General features: G+C 40.5%; 1 protein-coding gene and 1 long non-coding RNA gene across 2 annotated transcripts in view; one reads left to right on the top strand and one right to left on the bottom strand.

Annotated features, from left to right (window-relative positions):
- The window catches only part of slc35f1 (solute carrier family 35 member F1), a 172,106-nt gene that overhangs the window by 64,536 nt on the left and 84,851 nt on the right, over window positions 1-22,719 (top strand). The window contains exon 2 of the mRNA XM_070435830.1: window positions 7,609-7,784. Within this exon, the coding sequence (XP_070291931.1) occupies window positions 7,609-7,784 (176 nt within the window). The remainder of the gene's footprint in view (window positions 1-7,608; window positions 7,785-22,719) is intronic.
- On the bottom strand, window positions 13,975-17,036 carry LOC111954019 (uncharacterized). Its single transcript, XR_011474351.1, has 7 exons — window positions 16,089-17,036; window positions 15,785-15,888; window positions 15,570-15,674; window positions 15,269-15,418; window positions 15,114-15,156; window positions 14,866-14,913; window positions 13,975-14,713 (listed from the first exon to the last, which is right to left on the bottom strand). It is a non-coding gene; the product is annotated as an uncharacterized lncRNA (long non-coding RNA).

The following is a 22,719-nucleotide window of genomic DNA, read 5'->3' as shown; positions in this document are numbered from 1 at the left end:
GATTGGTAACAACATCTCCCACCCCGCTGACCTCTCAACACTGGGGGCCCCACAAGGTGCGTTCTCTGAAAGCCCCTCTCCTGTCTCCTCTGATTCACCACACGACTGCGTAGGCCATGCACGCCTACAACTCATATCAAGTTTGCGGATGACACTACAGTGGTAGGCTTGATTACCAACAACCGACGAGACGGCCTACAGGGAGGAGTGAGGTCCCTCGGAGTGTGATGGGTCAGGAAAATAAACCTCACACTCAACGTCAACCAAAAACAAAGGAGAATGATTGTGGACTCAGGAAACAGCATGGGGAGCCACCCCCTATCCAATCGACGGTCATAGTGGAGAAGGTGGAAAGTCTTTAAGTCCTCGGTGTACACATCCGACAAACTGTGAAATTGATTCCACCCACACAGACAGCGTGTGAAGAAGGCGCAAAGCAGCGCCTCTTCAACCTAAGAGATGGCTGGTCTTGAACGCGAAATTTATCGGAACGTTTTACAAAGCCCTACATCACCAAGATGGCACCAAATTCTACGTAGTAGCAATCGAGTACCGCTCCCAGTGGCTGTATCACCGACCTGGTCTAGGCAATTGCTACCGCCCACAAACCGTAAGGCTCTCCAGAGAGTAGAGGGATCTGCAGAACGCATCACCGGGGCAAACTACTCGCCCCCAGGACACCATTAACACCCGAATGTCACAGGGAGGCCATAAAGACATTCATTACCGGAAGCACAAGCATTTCGCTACACTCGCATTAACATCTGCTAACCATGTGTATGTGACTAATAAAATTTGATTTGATTTGATTTGATTTGATTTGAAAGTAGTTTTACGATGGCTTGGTGATAACCTGAAGACTGCATTCCATTCTATGATTAGTGTCTGTGTGCCTGTCTGCCGGTGCCAGGCAGACCCTCCCTCCAGTTTATTTCTCCCACATGGCAGATGAATACTGGACTCCCTTATTCTGAGGGAAGGGCCTAGTATCCTATGTTACATTAGTATTTCTGTATAAACAAGCAGTAAATGAACTAGAAACAGATATTTGGTGTCATTTAAATCTTGATGTCTGTTGAATGAGTGGACAATGTAACTTTTTTGTATAATTTCTACATATGTTCTTCGTCACATGGACTCAGGAAGACTATAAAGAGTTTATTTGGGCTTTAACTTTACATCATTGGGTGAACGTTAACGCTCCATTACTGCAGTAAATATTAATCAAGTTTGCTAGTTTTGAAGAAATCTAAGTCTCTCCTTTTGATTAGAAAATTACCATGACAAGCGTCATACCCAAGAAGACTCGAGGCTGTAATCGCTGCCAAAGGTGCTTCAATAAAGTACTGACTAAAGGGTCTGAATACTTATTTAAATGTGATATTTTTAAATGTTTTTATGAATTTGTTAACACTTCTAAAAAGTGGTGTGGTGTGTGTTTAATTTTAATTTTATTTGTTATGTTTGGAAAGTTGAGTGAGTGAGTAATGAAATGGTTGCATATCCCAGAGCCAATGTATTGCTGTGAGCCGGGGTATGAGAGGGCTTTCAATGTTGTTCAGATGATGGATATACTTTTATAAGGAATTATACGTCTTATTTATTTATTGTCCTATCATGGTGGAACAGTTTGAAAATAAATGATACATGTGATTTATTATTGTCCTATCATGGGGAACTACTTAAAAAAAACAAATTATATCAAATTATTTATTTATGATCCTATTTTAATGGTACGGTCCATGACCCTATACCCTAGACAMCCACCTGAATGACCCAGACACTAAGGAGAAGTCCCTAACTGTTTTATGTGCCTGCTGTAAGCGGTCTGTATGCAGTCAAAATGAGGTCAGAGACCAAGAGCAGCACTGCCCCCTCAAGATTCTGAGCCTGGGTTGGTCAGGGTTGGTCCTGCAAAGCCAAAGCCCCCTAAAGGGAGAGCATACTACACAAGGAAATTCTCAAAGCTGCTAATGAGAACCTTGACGACCTTGTACCTAGCCGGTGGGGATTCCGGTGGGGTGCCCCCACCCAGGCAGTGGCAGTGCTGGCAACACTAGCTGCAGTAACCCATGGGGAGGGGGTCACACTCGGACATTCAGAGAGGGGATATATTATTGTGACCCTGGTGGCACAAAATCAAAGTCGGACTGCATGGAGATGCTTGGGAATATGGTCAATACGGGTGACCGTGTTGTGGGTGTTTCAGGAAGAAGGTGTACATTTGACCTCCATCATCTAGGATGTGACAATGGTAAATAAAATCTCTCAATTTTTGCCCATTTTTTGCACGGTCTTGCAGGCCTTCTCATGCAGCTGCGACTGCAAGTGCATTTGTAAATCAWGACCTATCTTGAGTTGGGCTCTGGGATGGTGCAATTGTTGAGAAAGTGAGCTTATGGTTGTGTGGGGGTAAGGGTTGAGTGTGTGTGGGTGTATGTGTGTATCCCACAACTGTTGCGAAGGAGTAAAATAAAATAAAGTAAAATAAAATATTTTAGGGACAATAGAGGATGATCCACAGCTATATATAATACAAATCGAGGTGAGAGCGATGGAAATGCATTTGGCAGTTGATCTACTTCAATTCGGTAAATGGCACTGTGTGCTCTTTTCAAAGGATGGATCCCAGTCGGTTCAGGGCTATGGGATACAGGGGGTCGAGGGTGGTCTGCCGGGCATTGGGATGACAACCCAACTCGGGATGAGGATGGCTTTTAGCGGGTGGAATAGTAGGGACCAATTKGAGGTTTACTTAGTAGAAATGMAAATATCATGGTACAGCTATATAGACACTCAATCATCATGTTACTTTTTAATGGTACGTTTACAAACATATATTTTGATAAAAATAATTGAAAGTTGTGTCTCATTATGGTAAGTGGTGAAATAAGTATAGCCAGTTACAATTGTAATGGCCTAGCAGATAATAAGAAAAGACGATCAGTATTTACCTGACTAAAAGAGAAGGAATATAATATCTATTGTCTACAGGAAACCCATTAAACAGTTTTAGATGAAGTTTTGTGGAAAAAGAACTGGGGGGGGCGAAATATATTTCTCCCATGGGCAAAGAAATTCAAAAGGGGTGATGGTTTTAATTAACAATMATTTTGATCCAAATGTGCAAATTGTCCAAACAGATCCTCAAGGTAGATGGATTATTTTAAATATGTTATTGGACCATAAACAGATATGGCTTATTAACCTATACGGTCCGAATAATGATGATCCAAGCTTCTTTGAAAATATATATAAGAATTTATCAACTCTACAAGCAACACTATTATTATGGTGGGAGATTTTAATACGGTCTTAAATACCTCTATGGACCGGAAAGGAAATCACACTACAAACTATCACCCTCAGGCACTTAAGGAAATCATGAATGTCATGGATATATTGGAATTAGTGGATATATGGAGACTTAAATACCCTGACCTAGTGAAATAAATGGCGGAGGCTTAATCAAGCTAGTCGTCTTGACTACTTTCTTATACCATTCTCTCTGGCACCAAAAGTTTAAAAAGTGTTGATAGGGGACAGAATGCGATCGGATCATCACATAATTGGCATATATATTACTCTTACAGAATTTCCACGTGGGCGAGGATATTGGAAATTTAATCAAAGCCTACTAGATGATAAATTGTTTAGAACTAGGACAGAAGAATTTATAACTGACTTTTTCAGACATAACATAGGTATAGCAGATCCCCGTATTGTATAGGACACTTTTAAGTGTGCCTTTAGAGGCAATGCAATTCAGTACTCATCAATAAAACAAAAGCAATTTAGATCAAAAGAGTCCATATTAACAAAGGAAATTGAAGGACTAACAGTACAGTTAGATAGCAATAAAAACGGTACCATAAAGGCACAGAATAAGTTAGAGGAAAAACAAAAAGAAATGGAGGAACTTATTCAAGAAAGATCCAGTGTAATATATTATAAAAAATAAAGCAAACTGGATGGAATATGGGGGAAAATGCACCAAATTCTTTTTCAATCTTCAATATAGAAATGCTACCAAAAAAAATGTATTAAAACTTGTTACAAATGATGGAGTCACGCATGAATACGACTAAGATGATATTTTAAATATATTTAATTTCCTCAATAAGATAAGTAAATTACATCGTAACAGAAAGACCATTGACAGCCAAAATTACAAGGAGGAAACTGCTTTATGCAATACGCGACCTATTTAAGGGATGGGAAATACTCCATGGGATGCAAATAGTGCTCATGATGCGAAGTATACATAACTTTTGTTTATAATACTCCAAAGACCATTATTACCTTGTGTTAACTACTCCTTGATTAAATGGTAGATTATTCAGACAGCGAGACAAGAAGGTCTGACTAATGATAATATACTGAAACAGACCCAAGTGGATATATAAAAATCCAGTCCATTTAAAAAATTGGAGACCTCTTACACTTCAGTGAGCAAAAATCCTATGCAAAATGCTTGGCGCATAGAATTAAAAAAGTATTGTCAGAATATATATCATCCTAATCAGACAGGTTTTTTTTACATGGACGATACACCAGGCCTGGTTTTCATAGCTGATTGAAAAGGCTTTTGATAAACGTACAACAGGAGTTTATATAAAGTGGGGAGAACAAGTATTTGATACACTGCCGTTTTTGCAGGTTTCTCCTACTTACAAAGCATGTAGAGTGTTCGTAATTTTTATATATACAGCTTCAACTGTGAGAGACGGAATCTAAAACACAAATCCGAAAATCACATTGTATGTTTTTAAAAGTAATTTAATTTGCATTTTATTGCATGACATAATAGATTTTGATCCAACTACAACGTAAGAATTGCCGGCTCACAAGACCTGTTAGTTTTTTCTTTAAGAAGCCCATGTTTCCCCACTCATTACCTGTATTAACTGCACTGTGATCTCGAACTCGTTACTGTAATAAAAGACACCTGTCACCACACTCAATAAAACAGACTCCAACTCTCCACAATGGCCAAGCCACAGAGAGCTGTGTAAGGACATCAGGGTAAATTGTAGACCTGTCACAAGCTGGTGATTGGTGTAAGCAGTGATCAATAGCAAGCAGCTTGGGAAGCAACAACTGTTGGCGCAATTATTAGAAAATGAAGAAGTTACGATAGATGACTGGCAATCCCCCTGTCCTGGCTCCATGCAAGATCTCACTCGGGCAAATCATGAGCAGGAGGGGTGAGGGATCAGCCCAGACACACGACGCGAGGACCTGGTAATAGACTGAAGAGAGCTGGATCCGCACAGTCTCAAAGAAAACCATTAGTAACAACTACGCTGTCATGAATAAAATGCCTGCGGCGCAGCGAAGGTCCCCTGCACTCAGCAGGTACCGTCTGAAGTTTGCCAATAGACACATCTGGATGACCTAGAGGAAGAATGGAGGAGGTACATGTGTCTGATGAGAACATATAATTAGAGCTTCTTTTTGGTCTAATACTCAACTTCGCCGTGTTTGGGAGAGAAACGGATGAGTACAACCCAAGAAACCATCTCAACGTGAAGAGTGGGAGGGAACACATCCATTCTTTGGGGTATGCTTTTCTGCAAAGGGGAACAGGACGACTTGCGTATTCGAGAGGGAGATGGATGGGGCCATGTATCGCGACGAGTCTTGGCCAACAACCTCCTTCCTCAGTAAGAGCATTGAAGATGGGTCGTGGCTGGTGCTTCCAGCAGTGACAAGACCGCGAAACACACAGCCAGGGCAACTAAGGAGTGGCTCTGTAAGAAGCATCTCAAGGTCCTGGGAGTGGCTCTGAGCATTCAGACCTGAGAACCCAATAGAAAATCTTTGGAGGGAGCTGAAAGTCCGTATTGCCAGCGACACCGCAACCTGAAGATTGGAGAAGGTCTGTATGGAGGAGTGGGCCAAAATCCCTGCTGCAGTGTGTGCAAACCTGGTCAAGAACTACAGGAAACGTTATGATCTCTGTAATTGCAAACAAAGGTTTCTGTACAATATATTAAGTTCTGCTTTTCTGATACTTATGTCATGCAATAAATCTAATGATATTACTTAAAATCATACATGTGATTTTCTGGTTATTTTTTGTTTTAGATTCGTCTCTCACAGTTGAAGTTACCTATGATAAAAATTCAGACCTCTACATGCTTTGTAAGTAGGAAAACCTGCAAAATCGGCAGTGTATCAAATACTTGTTCTCCCCATGTATGTCACACATGCAGCTACACAGACATATGGAAATGTCTGCTCTACCCAAAATTACAACCAATTCATTGCACCATTACCACAAAAATGGAAGAGGTAAGTAGAAGGGGAAAAAGATAAGGAATTGTAGTTCGCCCCCTATATTAAAGAACATAAATGGTTAAAGAAAAGTGTGATAAATAAAACCATATACCAATTTAATTTAAGGACCAAAAAACTGACAGCTGTGCCATATAAATTCCAAAATAGTTGGGAAGAGATTTCGATGTACCCATTCCATGGCACATGGTTTATGAATTGATACGCAAAAACAACGCGGATTCAAAACTTCAAATTTTTCAATTAAATGACTATACAAAGTTCTTGCAACTAATAGAATGTTATATATATATGGGGGATACAATCTTCACAGCTCTGCAGATTCTGCTGTGAGGAGGAGCAGATTCATGATATCATTTATTTTGGTATTGTCCATATGTAGCTCGTTTTTGGTCACAGGTCCAGGAATGGCTGAAGAATTGCAACATTTGCCTAGAACTAACGCTACAGATAGCAATACTGGGGATGAAAAGCCATAGTCAATAAATCAATAATATAATAATTATTTTAGCAAAAATGTTTATTTTTAATTTACAATCTGTAGAAGCTATGAGAATAGGAAGGTTCAATTATTTTGTGAAGCATCACTGCACAGTTGAAAAAACCATAGAAATCCAAAATGGATGATGTTGAGAGATAGATGGGAGGGGTTGAATGGAGCTGAAGGGTGGGACTAATAACAAGATAAACAATGTAAAGCTTACGGGATCTGTAAAATGTATATAGGTTCGGAACTTTTGTGAAATAGCACCGTTACAAATAGAAATCAAACTGGATGGACATCAGAAATAGAGTAGGGACTAAAAACAAACAAGAGAGAACTATTGTAAAGTAGACTGTGTCTGTAAAATGTGTATAAGATGTATAAATTGAAGGTAAAAGCAGAAGCGTTTATTAGTTTACTCCAATTGGGGGATCGGTGGTAGGGTTTGCTGGGAATAATAATAAAGGTATATTCTTTAAAAAAGTATGTATGTCTATATAGGTATGTGTATGTATATATGTGTATATGTATGCATACGTGTATGGATATATATATACAGTATTTACCCCAAAAATATGGGGGATTGGAAAAATAAAAAACCAGTTTTTGATTTGTCATTATGTGGTATTGTGTGGATTGAAGTAAGAAAACAATTTAGTAAATTGTAACGTAACAAAATGTGGAAAAAGTCAAGGGGTCTGGATACTTTCCGAATGCACTCTATGTGAATGTACTGTAGTACACAAGCTGTGTTCCAATGCCCTTTCCAGTCTGTGGTTTAGTAGCTGTGCTGTAATGTCTTCTTTCCTCCCTCTCCTCTCCAGGGAACTTCTGGTAACTCTGGCTCTGGGCCAGGTCTTGTCTCTGCTCGTCTGTGGCATCGGGCTGACCAGCAAGTACCTGGCTCATGAATACCACGCCAACACGCCCGTGTTCCAGAGCTTTCTCAACTACATCCTTCTGTTCCTAGTCTACACCACCACGCTCGCCGTCAGGCAAGGTATGACACTGGACACGCATGCAGTCATGCAAGCATACACAGACACAATATTTTATTATGTTCCCCAATTCTTCCTGGGGTCCAAAAAGGAAACAAAACACAAATAATAATATACATAACAATATAATACAATATAATATAATGCAAAATACAATACAAAATATTTAAAAATGTCTGTCTCTTCACAGTACCCAGCAAGGTGTTCTTTTATAATAAAAAAAAAACTGGTTTTAATGCTAGCTTGAGTTACTTGGGGTGGCAGAGTTTCATGTAGTCATGGCTCTATTTAATACTGTGCGTTTCCAAGCCTCTGTTCTGGACCTGGGGACTGTGACGAGACCTCTGGCTGCAAGTCTTGTGTGGTACCGATGAGTGTCTGAACTTGAATAGACAGTTTGATACCTTTAACCCATCAACACCTCGGACAAAGACCAGTCAGTCTCTTCTCAACTTTGAGCCAGGAGAGATTGACACGCATACCACTGACATTCGCCCTCCATGTAAATCTAAGTGCAATACGTGCTGCTCTGTTCTGGTCAAACTTTAATCTTCCTACAGTTGGAAGTCGGAAGTTTACTTACATTTTACGCCAAATACATTTAAACTCAGTTTTCCACAATTCCTGACATTTAATCCTGGTAAAAATTCCCTGTTTTAGGTCAGTTAGGATCACAACTTTTTTTTAAGAATGTGAAATGTCAGAATAATAGTAGAGAGAATGATTTATTTCAGCTTTTATTTCTTTCATCACATTCCCAGTGGGTCAGAAGTTTACATACACCCAATTAGTATTAGGTAGCATTGCCTTTAAATTGTTTAACTTGGGTCAAAAGTTTCGGGTAGCCTTCCACAAGCTTCCCACAATACGTTGTGTGAATTTTGGCCCATTCCTCCTGACAGAGCTGGTGTAACTGAGTCAGGTGTGTAGGCCTCCTTGCTCACACACGCTTTTTCAGTTCTGCCCACAAATGTTCTATAGGATTTAGGTCAGGGCTTTGTGATGGCCACTCCAATACCTTGACTTTGTTGTCCTTCCGAACTTTGGAAGTATGCTTGGGGTCATTTTCCATTTGGAAGACCCATTTGCGACCAAGCTTTAACTTCCTGACTGATGTCTTGAGATGTTGCTTCAATATATCCACATAATTTTCCTACCTCATGATGCCATCTATTTTGTGAAGTGCACCAGTCCCTCCTGCAGCAAAGCACCCCCACAACATGATGCTGCCTCCCCCATGCTTCACGGTTGGGATGGTGTTCTTCGGCTTGCAAGCATCCCCCTTTTTCCTCCAAACATAATGATAGTCATTATGGCCAAACAGTTCTATTTTTGTTTCCAATGCCTAGCAAAGAAGGACACCCATTGGTAGATGGGAATATAAAAAAGCAGACATTGAATATTCCTTTGAGCATGGTGTAGTTATTAATTACAGTTTGCATGGTGTATCAATGCACCCAGTCTTTACAAAGATGCAGGTGTCCTTCCTAACTGAGGATGCAATCTTCTCAGGGATTTCACCATGAGGCCAATGGTGACTTTAAAACAGTTACAGAGTTTATTAACTGTGATAGGGGAAAACTGAATAGATCAACAGCATTTTAGGTAGTTACTCCACAAAACTAAACAAATTCACAGAGTGAAAAAAGGAAGCCTGTACAGAATACAAATATTCCAAAACATGCATCCTTTTTGCATTAAAGCACTAAAGTAAAACTGCAAAAAAAATTGCAAAGAAATTAACGTTATGCACTGAATACAAAGTTATGTTTGGAGCAAATCCAAAACAACACATCACTGAGTACCACTCTTCATATTGTCAAGCATGGTGATTGCTGCATCATGTTATGTGTATGCTTGTCATCAGCAAGGGAGTTTTTTTGGATACAAATACATGGAATAGAGCTAAGCACAGGCCAAATCCTAGAGGACAACCTGGTTGTCTGCTTTCCAACAAACACTGGGAGACAAATTCAAATTTCAGCAGGACAACAATAACCTAAAACACAAGGCCAAATATACACTGGAGTTGCTTACCAATACGACATTGAATGTTCCTGASTGGCCTAGTTACAGTTTTAACTTACATCGACTATGGCAAGACTTGAAAATGGCTATCTAGCAGTAATCAACAACCAATTTGATAGAGCTTGAATAATTTTTTAAAGGATAATGTTTAACTATTGTACAATCCAGTGGTGCAAAGCTCCTAGAGACTTACCCAAAAAGACTCACAGAAGGTGATTCTAGCATGTATTGACTCAGGGGTGTGAACACTCGTGTAAATGAGAATTCTGCATTTCATTAAAAAAATATTTTAGCATTTTCCAATTAAGAACATTCAAAACAAAAATAAAAAGATATTAGACAATATAACAGTGACAATAACCTTACAAGACAACAGACGAGTGTAAAAAAAAAAWATATATATATATGCAATAAATGAAAGTAATAATAAAAAATTATGAGACACTAGATCATATGCCGTAGGCTACATATTATACATTAAATGTGAAACATTACGTGAGGATTATTTAGAGATACAATCAATATGATGTGAGGGGAGATTCTCCAAATAGTCAAAAGGTTGCCAAGTTCTGTCAAATGTCTAACTTATTCCTCAAGCAGTAAGTGGTTTTCTCCAGTGAGATACAACTTTTAACTTCTGATAGCCACATTGCAACTGGCAGGGGGGAATCCGATTTCCATTTCAAGGCTATACATTTCTTGGCAATCGCTAGCAATATTTATTTTAGCTTTATAGTATGGCTTTGCCTCAGATTGGAATTAGTAAAGTTACCCAGTAGACAGACCTCCGGGACTAAAGGGAATGGAACCCCATGAATTGAGGATATGGTATCGCATGCCCCCTGCCAGAAACGGTGTAATTTTGAACACTGCCAAGTGGAATGGAGGAATGTTCCTTCATCTGAGCCACATCTAAAACATCAGGGTTGAACTTGTGCAATCTAGATGGGGTGATGGAGAGCTGATGGAGGAAACTGTATTTCATTTTTAATAAATGTCTAAAAACATGTTTACACTTTATATTTATGGGGTATTGTGTGTGGATGGGTGAGGAAAAAAAGTATATTTAATCCATTTTGAATTCAGTCTGTAACACAGCAAAATGTGGAATAAGTCAAGGGGTATGAATACTTTCTGAAGGCACTGTAGATGTCAAGAAAGCAGCGCTTTATCATGGACAGACCTCTAAGATTTTGATAGAATTTTGATTAACCACATGACAATGCTTTTGAGATACGAAGACATTATTATAAATTAAATGAAACTGTTCCATGAAAATGTGCATATGAAAACCATAACTGGCACGCAGATCGGTAGAAATTGTAAAAGAAATTGGCATTCCACATGAGTAAGGTTGCAGACTCCAATTGTAGTCTATTACCGGCAACTTCAGGAAAGTAAAGGGAGAATCTGCGAAAGTCAGCAGGAGTGGGAGGAGGATGCTCGGGTGAGGTTGTTTTTGAGTTTTTTTCTGTTTTGGAATATTTTTTTCATCTGTACAGGATTGCTTTCTCAGTTTTCTTCCATCACAGCCATTAAAGTCATTATTTTACTTTTGCTTGCCTTAACAACTTCTTTGGGGTAGGGGGCAGTATTTTCATGTCCGGATGAAAAGCATGCCCAGAGTAAACGGCCTGCTACAAAGCCATAAAAGCTAGAATATGCATATTATTAGTAGATTTGGATAGAAAACACTCTGAAGTTTCTAAAACTGTTTGAATGATGTCTGTGAGTATAACAGAACACATATGACAGGCAAAAAGGTTGGTCGAATTTCAACTCAGCTCCTATTGAAGATAGTGGGATATTGGTAATGTTGCACTTCCTAAGGCTTCCACTAGATGTCAATAGTCTTTAGAACCTTGTCTGATGCTTCTACTGTGAAGTGGGGGCGAAGGAGAGTGGAATGAGTCAGAGGTCTGCCAGCAGCCACGAGCTGACCATGCGCGTTCACATGAGAGTTTGCTACCGTTCCATTTGCTTTTCTGAAGACAAAGGAATTCTCCGGTTGGAGCATTATTGAAGAATTATGTTAAAAACATCCTAAAGATTGATTCAATACATCATTTGACATGTTTCTACTGACTGTTACGGAACTTTTTGACATTTCATCTGCTTTTAGTGAACTTCTGAACGTAAGGCGCCAATGTAAACTCAGATTTTTGGATATAAATATGAACTTTACCGAACAAAACATACATGTATTGTGTAACATGAAGTCCTATGAGTGTCATCTGATGAAGATCATCAAAGGTTAGTGATTCATTTTATCTATATTTCTGCTTTTTGTGAATCCTCTCTTTKGCTGGAAAAATGGCTGTGTTATTCTGTGAATAGGCACTCACCTAACATAATYGTTTGGTTTGCTTTCGTCGTAAAGCCTTTTTGAAATCGGACACTGTGGCTGGATTTACAACAAGTGTATCTTTACAATGGTGTAAAACACATGTATGTTTGAGGAATTTTAATTATGGGATTTCTGTTGTTTTGAATTTGGCGCCCTGCAGTTTAACTGGCTGTTGAAGAGGTGGGACGCTACCGTCTCACGTACCCAAGAGAGGATAACAAAGGGGTTGAATACTTATTGACTCGAGACATTTCAGGTCTATATTTTTTATGTAATTTGTCAAAACATAATTCCACTTTGACATTATGGGGTATTTATTGTGTAGGCCAGTGACAAAATCTCTATTTAATACATTTTACATTTGGGCTGTAACACAACAAAATGTGAAAATTCAAGGGTTGTGAATACTTTCTGAAGGCACTGTTTATTGTAAAAAAAAAACGTCCTCTCGGTGCATCTAATCAAGCTAGATGACATAATATATTTGCTATGCTTAATGGTATACGAGCTGGAGATGAATTGGACAGGAAAGGACTTGTATAAACTGGAGACAGTTTGCAGCTGGGTTTGTGTTATCTACTGACTTTCTGGAGTGCTCACAGGGAACATTTCAAAACAAAGCAGCAGGTTACTGTGTGGAGAGTGTGTGTACACCCATTGAAAGGCTGTCTGAGTGGAACACCTGTGGGGGGTGTCAATGCTTCAGTGCTACTCTCAGCATTGCCTGTTGTGCTTGAGTGGGCATTGTCACACTGTTTATCTGAAGAACTGTAGATTATAGCCTCCAGATCAAGAAGAGTGGAAAAGTGAGCTGATTGGTTTTAGTCAACAGACTGACAGAGGAAGAGGTTTCCTATGGGGTAGTTTAGATGTACTCTTAGTTTGGAGTTTTTGCTTTTTGTCCTCATTACCATTTCATGCTGAATTAAGTTAAGTTTTCTTCCACCCACATGACCAGGGCCGGCTCCAAGCTTAAGCAACATAAGCATTCGCATAGTGCCCCCCCCCAAAACAAATTAAATTAATAAACTTACTGTTGAGAGTTAGAATAGTAGATTACACAAGGTGCAAGTTCGACATTTGGTTGTGCATCAGCAATGTTTCTCTTATGTCAGTCACTGACAGTCACTCAATTAGCCATATCAGCTAACAATTTTTAGATTGGTAAATTAGTCTAGCCAGCTATCTAAACTTGTAGTAATCATGGCTGAATACTGACCAGTCACGCATGGCACGTGCCCAGGGGCTCTGACCTCCAGGGAAATCCCATTTGATTTTGTTAGTCACTCTCACTCAGATGTCATTAATATGGCATAAGCCAGGGCAAAATGTGTAGAACTGCAGGAAAATTCTCCCCACCCGAACCAAATCTCGCTTAGGGCCTGTCATGCCAAATAATGTCCCCCTCTGCGTCACAATGGGATTCGATTAACTATTAGCGTCTGTTGCTATATCAATGGTGTGATGACCTAATTATTATTATTACAGCCTAAATTACATTATTTTCATCATCGCTATGCAAACAAGGCTGATTTCTGTGATAATTTCACTGTTTTAACAAGTTTTGTTAAGCTAATAAAATGAAAACATTACTTCGAACTACTTTTGGGTACCTTGTTGACAATTACAACATGAAATCCATGTCTTTAAATGTTACGTTTTGTCAATTTGACAGATCAGTGCAGTGTTACAAGCATTTCACTACACCAGCAATAACATCTGCTAAATATGTGTATGTGACCAATACATTTGATTTGAAATGGCAAAGGAAATGTGTAATCTGCTTGACACTTTAAAGGTACTTATCTTACAGAACACAAAGTCAGCTCATTTCCACTCCATTCATATGCAAATCCATTTGATTCATACACTGGTTTGTCTGGCTGTCGTGTTTTTATTTTAACCTGCCCTTCCCTTATCTACACTGAAATAATATCATTTCAGTAGTCCTCTGTTATGATTCATTTCTTTCTATCTCGCATAGCACCTTAATACACCCTTGTGGTTGAATATATAGTACACCCTTGTGGTTGAATATACATGTATCTAGTATGTCCTAGGACACAACAATGAATAATGTGGAGCAAATAAATACAATCAAAGGATAACTTACAATAATGAACACCTTGTGAAACAGCTGAGAAAACCAACCTGGCAATATTTAAGATTTTAAAACAAACTTTAGTTCTTGGTACAGTTGTGTCATTAATTCATTTTCACAGATTTTTTCTACACTCACATGGCAATCAGACTAAAATACTGAATTCTGGGTGTGTGGAATATAGAGCAGGTGGTTGTTGTGTGGGTGGGAGGTTCTGCCTATCACTTGTTCTCAACGGGCAGCCAATCTCAGAAGGGGGATTTGAAGAGGGAGACTGSAGTGTTTATATGTGTATCTCACATTATGTGCCCAGTATGATAGAGCATAAACTTTCTTAGCAGATGACAACATGACAATAACAGTAGCTGTAGATTATGTAATGAAGTTGGAGAATGGTTGGTAATGGAGGACATCAGGTGGATCCATGTCTGGGTGTTGGGCAGAACCCCTAGGTCCTGGAGAACAGGAGCAGAGTTAAAGAGAACATGGTAGAAGACAGATGTAAACAAGCAAACACAGGTTTACTGTGAGAAGATTTGATTTGATTAGTGCAGTGTTATAAATGGGAGATATATACTTTTCAACACTTTTGGAAGGTACAGCCTACCTCAAGCTTGTCCGCATCCGACCAAGAAGACCAGAGAATCAGATGGTCCTTAAGTTATTTGGAGAGGTAAATTGAAGAGGTACATTTTTATAAGCTCAGCATAACTATAATTTCTTGCCTTCTCAAATGTCAACCAAAGCTTAACTAACTTTATCTATTGGGCTTCACTGAAGTTTAGGGCGTCATAAAATATATCACTGTTAGGAAAAGTTAAGTTTTCTATTCCAAAATAAAGGATGGAAACATACCACGCTGCATCTTGGTCCGCTCATTTCAAAGATCGTGACAGATCTGAAAGCACGTTATAAAAAAATAGCAAAAGACAAACAACAACACTAAGTCAATCACACATTTGAAAGACTACAGTATATGCAATAATTGTATATACAATGGCATTGTTTACCTCAGTCAACAGCTTCGGCTCCTGTCCGTACTCGGTGAAGACCTTCTGCTGTTGTGTACAAAGAGAATTACCTTCAGGTTGTTCTCCCACCCTTCCTGGTACCAATCAAAGGACTTGCCCATGGCAGTCTGGTTGGTCCATTAACCAAACCTGGAGGAGGGGGTAGGAAAGCGATATCTATTGATAATGTAAGATATTAAAATGTCTTATGTACCATGGAAACATAAATTGTAAAAAAAAAAATAATAATAATAATTTAACAAACCATTGGTGACAGAATATAACCTAATAACATCCATACCTTGTTCTAGCTTTCATGACCTCGTTCACTCAAGATGTCCTCAGGAGAACCGTGGGTGTTGAAGATAGCCACCTCCAAGGCGATGGTGTACTCACCAGTCTTGTCCTTGATGGGTATCATACAAAACTAAAATGTACATTTGGTTCGAAGCACCCTTTTTTAAATGGGTTACAGAAGGGAATTCAGAGTTAAGCACGTACTCTTCCTTTACTGACCTTAATCGGTTTTGCCTCCACCCACTTGGTAAAGTGATCGGTCGCCGGCAGACACCAGCTGTTGCCCTTCCTGGATTTAGTGAATGGTCCGATGAGGTCCACCCCTAACATTTAAAGTGTTAGAGAAGTTTACTTCATTCTTACCTGTATCTGTGTCATACAGTCTGCAGATTCTCATATTTGTAAGGATACTGACACACACACAGACACACACTCTATAATATTGAACTCTGCTGTGGTCAAATAAAGAAACCATTACAAAGAAACTTGAAACTTAACTTAAAATTGAAATTGGGACACTTACCGATCATGTGCCATGGTGAAACAACTTTGATAGGCTTCAACACCGGCGCCACAGTCTTCGCCCTGGCAGGCTAGACAGGGTACTGACCTTTAAGTAAAAAGTGACAAATTGAAACATTGTATGCTCTTTGAGATGATATTGATTGAAATCATAATAATTTCAGATATAATAGTATCACGTTTCAGGTATGACCCAGATGCAGACAGTGTCGAAGAAACAAAACAGTTTATTTCTAATACAGGGGCAGGCAAACGACATGTCAAAGGCAGGCAGGGGTAAATGGTCCAGAACGGCAGGCAGTTTCAGGGTCAGGTCAGGCAGGGGTCAAAATTACAGTGAGGTGGGGCAAGGTATAAAATCACAGGCAGGCAGAAGGGTCAAAAGGAGGGGTCAAAAGGACTAGTATATAGGAGCAAGAAACAGACAGGCGCAAGGGAACAAAGGCTGGTAGGTTTCACAAGCAAAACAAACAGGCAACAGACAAACAGAGAACATAGGTATAAATACACAGGGGATGATGGGGAAGATGTGCGACACCTGGAGGGGGGTGGAGACAAGCACAAAGACAGGTGAAACAGATCAGGGTGTGACAAATAGAATGTGATTGATAAACAAAAGGTTATTTAACTTGCCCAGCTGTCCACCTCCTTGACAATTCCCTGTCAGAAGAAGTGTAGGTTGATTTTGGCAGTCATGTGCTTCACTCCAAAATGATCAGAATGGATCTCGGTCAGCACGGCCTCCTTCTCAATAGTAAAAATCACCCTCCTATGTGGCTGGCCATCCTTCCCCTGTAGGTACATATGATTGCCTAACAAGTTGTAAGAGAAGAGTTGTTGAAATACTCAAGTCTAAGTACATAGGTCATCATTGTAAATAATAATTTGTTCTTAACTGACTTGCCTAGTTAAATAAAATACATTTGCACTGCTGTCTTTCTCTCTCTCTGTCTTCAACTCTCTCCCTCTCTCTCACTTTCATCCTTTTTTAAAACTTTCTCCCCCCTCCCATCTCTCATAGTACTTCGCCTGGTTGGAAAGTGCGAGAGCATTGCAAAATAAATGTAGAAATCTATGTTATTCAATTACTGCACCTACACTGCTCACGCGAGCCAACGAGCGTCTGCGTTGCCAAGGGCTAAAATAGAAGTCCTTTCTATTTCTGATGCAGATCGAGCTGCAAGTCCTGCCTCTCCCATCTCTTCATTGGTTTATAGAAGTAGGTACCCACGTGCCATCTCCTCATTGGTTATACCCACGTGGGTGATTGAAAGACAAACTGTGTTGCCGTTCGTCGCGGTAATACTATGAAAGTTTAGATGCCAATCACCATATAAGTTCAAAGACAAAAAAGCMTGGAAGGAGGAAAGATGACTAGAAACGATTCGGTTGACCGTTTTATGTGTTTGTTAATTGTCGGAGTAGAGGACCTTGTGCATTTCAGGTAAAATAACAACTCAATGTTTATATCCTTGGACAAATTAACTAGCAACAGCAAGCTAGCTAAATATGACAAATTAGCTAACAAGTGCAAGCTAACTAGCTAAATTGCCATTAATGCTTTTCGACCTGGCCCCAAATGTATGTAATTGGTTCAGAGTTTAATATGACATTTTAACCTGCATGTTGTGATCGCGTTTGGTGTAGGGGGACAAAATAAATGTATGCAAGATGGCACACGCTCGCAGCCGGGTTTGGGTTCCGTGTAAGACGTTGAGTTGATCTTTGAAAGGAGGGAGTAGTGTAACAACCCTGGGTTTATAAGCGAGGATATTGACTATGCTCAAGCATGCTTTTGCGGCACAGTCGATAGCATGCTGGACTTCGGGCTAGAAGGTCAATGGTTGGAGACCTGCTCCCTGCCTGTTTCATTWCAATACAAACAGAAAGCTACAATAACAGTTACAGTAGCTAGATAGCTAGCTAACGTTACCTAAATTAAACTGTCTGGTTGGCTAACTAGTTAGTTGACTAGGCAGGGTGAGGTAAGTAGCTAACAACGTCAATCTAAAAACACTTAAATTATTTACTCCTATTTAACGACATTTACTTATATATGGTAAAGAGTGTTCTCTTTCCATCTTTTCGGTCCTCTGAAGCAGCAGGTAGTCACCGTCAAAAACACAGTCCTTGGAGAGTAATTCTAAGGTAATAATTTTGCGCAGACTGAGCGAGCGTTTGTGAGTTAAATAGAACTAGAACTGCCCGCGTCATCCTTCCTTTGCAGCTGCTACCCGGTCAAATAGAACCATGTAACCAGCATAGCAACGGACGCTTCGGTTCATTATGTAATCCGGTCAGAATTTTGCAAGTTCTAGCAACAGCCCTAGCAACAGAAGCTAGAACTCATCGAATCCCATTGTGATGTGGGGGGATGGACACTTTTTAGCAGGGGGACACTATTTGGCATGACAGAGCCCTAAAAGGCTAGAGCAGCGTTGTGCTGAAAATCTCCCCCTGTCAGAATCCCCCCCCCCCTCCCAATAATTTCCTTATTTTGTGGCTAGTCAAATACTTTCTGTGACACACATCAGTCAATTACTTTGTCAGGATAGGCAACCGAAATTAATAATGTATGTGTGTTATTGTAACGACGGACACCCTCGACCTTCTAGCCCGAAGTCCAGCGTGCTATCGACTGTGCAGCTGGAGCATGCTTTTGCGGCACAGTCGATAGCGCGCTGGACTTCAGGCTAGAAGGTCCAGGGTTCGAGACCTGCTCCCTGCCTGTTTCATTACATTGGTTTCAGAAGTGATCGGACCTTGCACCCACGACAGTGCGTGTTCTTGGCCGGTGAGCGCGTTGCTATAACAGGCTGACTACACCGCTCAAATGAAACTTTAGCCTAATTTGCTACATAGGTCATCTGCCTTTTTTGCAATTATTTTCCATTGGACAAAAGATGTAACCCACAAATGTTGGCTTAGTTTTTTTTTGCCAAACTAACAATGTCTTACTGTATTTAAATTATTTGATTTCAACTAACTTATGTTTTAATTTTTGTGTGTGCGAGTGTTGGAAAATAAATTTAGAAATCTATATTATTCAATTATTGCACCCACACTGCTCGCTCGTGCAAAGCTGTCATCAAGGCAAAGGATGGCTACGTTGAAGAATCTAAAATATATTTTGAACACTTTTTTTTGGTTAATACATTTTTCCATATGTGTTATTTCATAGTTTTGATGTCTTCACTATTATTCTACAATGTATAAAATATTAAAGAAAAACTCCTTGAATGAGTAGGTGTGTTCAAACTTTTTACTGGTACTGTATGCAGTTGTCTATAACAACACAAGGCGAGATGCAGACGCAGGAGGCAGATGGTTTGAGCTCTGGTATTTTTACAATCCAAGGCATAGACATAAGGCAGGTCGGGGACAGGCAAGCGTTCATAGCCAGGGCAGAGTCCAAAACGGTACAGGGCAGCAGGCAGGCTCAAGGTCAGGGGCAGGCAGACTGGTCAGGCAGGCGGGCTCAGAGTCAGGACAGGCAAGGGTCAAAACCAGGAGGATGAGAAAATGAGAGACTGGGGAAAAACCGGAGCCGAGACAAACAGACAGAAAACACAGGTATAAATACCCAGAGGATAAGTGGGGAAGATGGGCGCCACCTGGAGGCAGGTGGAGACAAGGACAGGTGAAACAGATCAGGATGTGACATTGTCAGTAGTTATAATATACGTAATTATAAACATACAAACATATTATTTCCGAGCAAGCTGTTCACTGTTAGACAGCGTGGCTACTTTTCCAAGAGGCACCTCTGCCAAATTGGTCCCGTTCTTTGTTGTGTAAGGCCATAGTCAGAGTCTGGCTGTAATAGGGAGCAGCGGTAAGCATGACCATGCACAGAATGAATAGTGATGGTTGAGTGCCTTACTGGAAGGGAGACTACAACAGGAGCAGCTGCCTACCCCGGCTCTGCAGCCAACAGCCCAACAGTTCTGTTGTCTCACTCACTTGTATCTAAAGTTATTAGAGTAACAGATCATTAATATAAATAAACTAATAACCCTCTCATAACCAACAATGTTTTTTTGATCAAGCCACCAGTTTTTTCTGAGTTGCGCTGAAAAACAAAACATTGACAACAAACGTTGTGCCTAACCAACAGTGCTTAAACTGCAACCACTTATTTGCTTTGACCTCATAGTGCTTTTACAACCCACCGCCCCACTGGTTTGTATGGGATTAACAGAATTCACTATCCACTATTCCACAGGTTTCCTCCTAACCTTTGGCTTTGACCTCCCCCTACTGTAAGTGTAAGGGTAAGCAGCAGCAGCGCCTCTACTCTATTATTCCTGACTTGTGAAATGAATTGGTGCTCAGCTCCTCTCCGCCGGCAGCTAGGTAGCTTTTCACTGTCCTACATCCCTGCTCCCAATAAGGCTTCCTGACCCCCTCGTCCCCACTCAAATTCGATTTACGCTGTGGCCTAGCTGAATTGGGGTCAGCAGGAAGGCCGAGCTGGCACTCCCCCAAGGCTTCTCTCTCTCTCTTTCTTTGCCTCTCTCTCTCCTCCCCCCACTCTCTCAAGTGCATCACTTATCACAGGAAGTGAGGCGAGGTGATTATTCATATTAATACGCTGAGCTGGTTATTATTTACATTGAGTTAATGCTGATGGTTGATAGCAGGTTTTTTCTCAGGCTGCACCATCAGTGGTGGCTGCTTCTCCCTCTTCATTTTACAGCAATTACCCAGCACTGAGCCCCACTGATTGGGAAGGATATTAAATACACACAGACAGAGCTAGCTCTAATGTGCCAAAGAATGCGTTTAGCGTTTTATTAACTCGAGTAACTGATGACGATCTAGAGCAGAAGTTTTTTTTAAATGTCATACAATGTCAAATTGATTTTACAATGAGATTTTATTGTTGTAGAGATATGTTTTGTGCTCATTGTAGATGAAAACAGAACAGGTCTTGGCAAGCACAGTAAGTAACCGAATTTTAAATTTGAATTAAAAAATTAAAAAACACCTTTATTTAACCAGGTAGGCTAGTTGAGAACAAGTTCTCATTTGCAACTGCGACCTGGACAAGATAAAGCAAAGCAGTTTGACACATACAACAACACAGAGTTACACATGGAATAAACAGACATAGAGTCAATAATACGGTAGAAAAAGTCTAATACAGTATGTGCAAATGAGGTCGGATAAGGGAGGCAAGGCAATAAATAGGCCATGGTGGCAAAGTAATTAACAATATAGGCAATTTAAACACTGGAATGGTAGATGTGCAGAAGATGAATGTGCAAGTAGAGATTCTGGGGTGCAACGGAGCAAGATAAATAAATAAATACAGTATGGGGATGAGGTAGTTGGATGGGCTATTTACAGATGGGCTATGTAGGTGCAGTGATCTGTGAGCTGCTCTGACAGCTGGTGCTTGAAGCTAGTGAGGGAGATATGAGTCTCCAGCTCCAGTGATTTTTGCAGTTCGTTCCAGTCATTGGCAGCAGAGAACTGGAAGGAAAGGCGGCAAAGGAAGAATGTGTTGGGGGTGACAGTGAGATATACCTGCTGGAGCACGTGCTACGGGTGGGTGCTGCGATGGTGACCAGTGAGCTGAGATAAGGCGGGCTTTAACTAGCAGAGACTTGTAGATGACTGGAGCCTGTGGGTTTGGCGATGAGTATGAAGCGAGGGCCAGCCGACGAGAGCGTACAGGTGCAGTGGTGGGTAGTATATGGGGCTTTGGTGACAAAACGGATGGCACTTGTGAGAGACTGCATCCAATTTGTTGAGTAGAGTGTTGGAGGCTATTTTGTAAATGACATCGCCGAAGTCGAGGATCGGTAGGATGGTCAGTTTTACGAGGGTATGTTTGGCAGCATTGTTGCGAAATAGGAAGCCGATTGTAGATTTAATTTTGGATTGGAGATGCTTAATGTGAGTCTGGAAGGAGAGTTTACAGTCTAGCCAGACACCTAGATATTTGTAGTTATCTACATATTCTAAGTCAGAACCGTCCAGAGTAGTGATGCTGGACGGGCGGGCAGGTGCGGGCAGCGATCAGTTGAAGAGCATGCATTTAGCTTTACTTGCATTGAAGAGCAGTTGGAGGCCACGGAAGGAAAATTGTATGGCATTGAAGCTCGTCTGGAGGTTAGTTAACACAGTGTCCAAAGAAGGGCCAGAGGTATACAGAATGGTGTCGTCTGCGTAGAGGTGGATCAGAGAATCACCAGCAGCAAGAGCGACATCATTGATGTATACAGAGAAGAGAGTCGGCCCGAGAATTGAACCCTGTGGCACCCCCTTAGAGACTGACAGAGGTTCGGACAACAGGCCCTCCGATTTGACACACTGAACTCTATCRGAGAAGTAGTTGGTGAACCAGGCGAGGCAATCATTTAAGAAACATAGGCTGTTGAGTCTGCCAATAAGAATGTGGTGATTGACAGAGTCAAAAGCCTTGGCCAGGTCAATGAATACAGCTGCACAGTAATGTCTCTTATCGATGGCGGTTATGATATCGTTTAGGTGCACCCATGAACAGCTCTGTAACCAGATTGCATAGCGGGGAAGGTACGGTGGGATTCGAAATGGTCGGTAATCTGTTTGTTAACTTGGCTTTTGAAGACCTTATAAAGGCAGGGTAGGATATATATAGGTCT

Source organism: Salvelinus sp. IW2-2015, linkage group LG28, assembly GCF_002910315.2.
Source record: "Salvelinus sp. IW2-2015 linkage group LG28, ASM291031v2, whole genome shotgun sequence".
Taxonomy (NCBI): domain Eukaryota; kingdom Metazoa; phylum Chordata; class Actinopteri; order Salmoniformes; family Salmonidae; genus Salvelinus; species Salvelinus sp. IW2-2015.
Note: the sequence above shows the minus strand (reverse complement) of the source record. Positions and strands in the feature narration are given on the sequence as shown.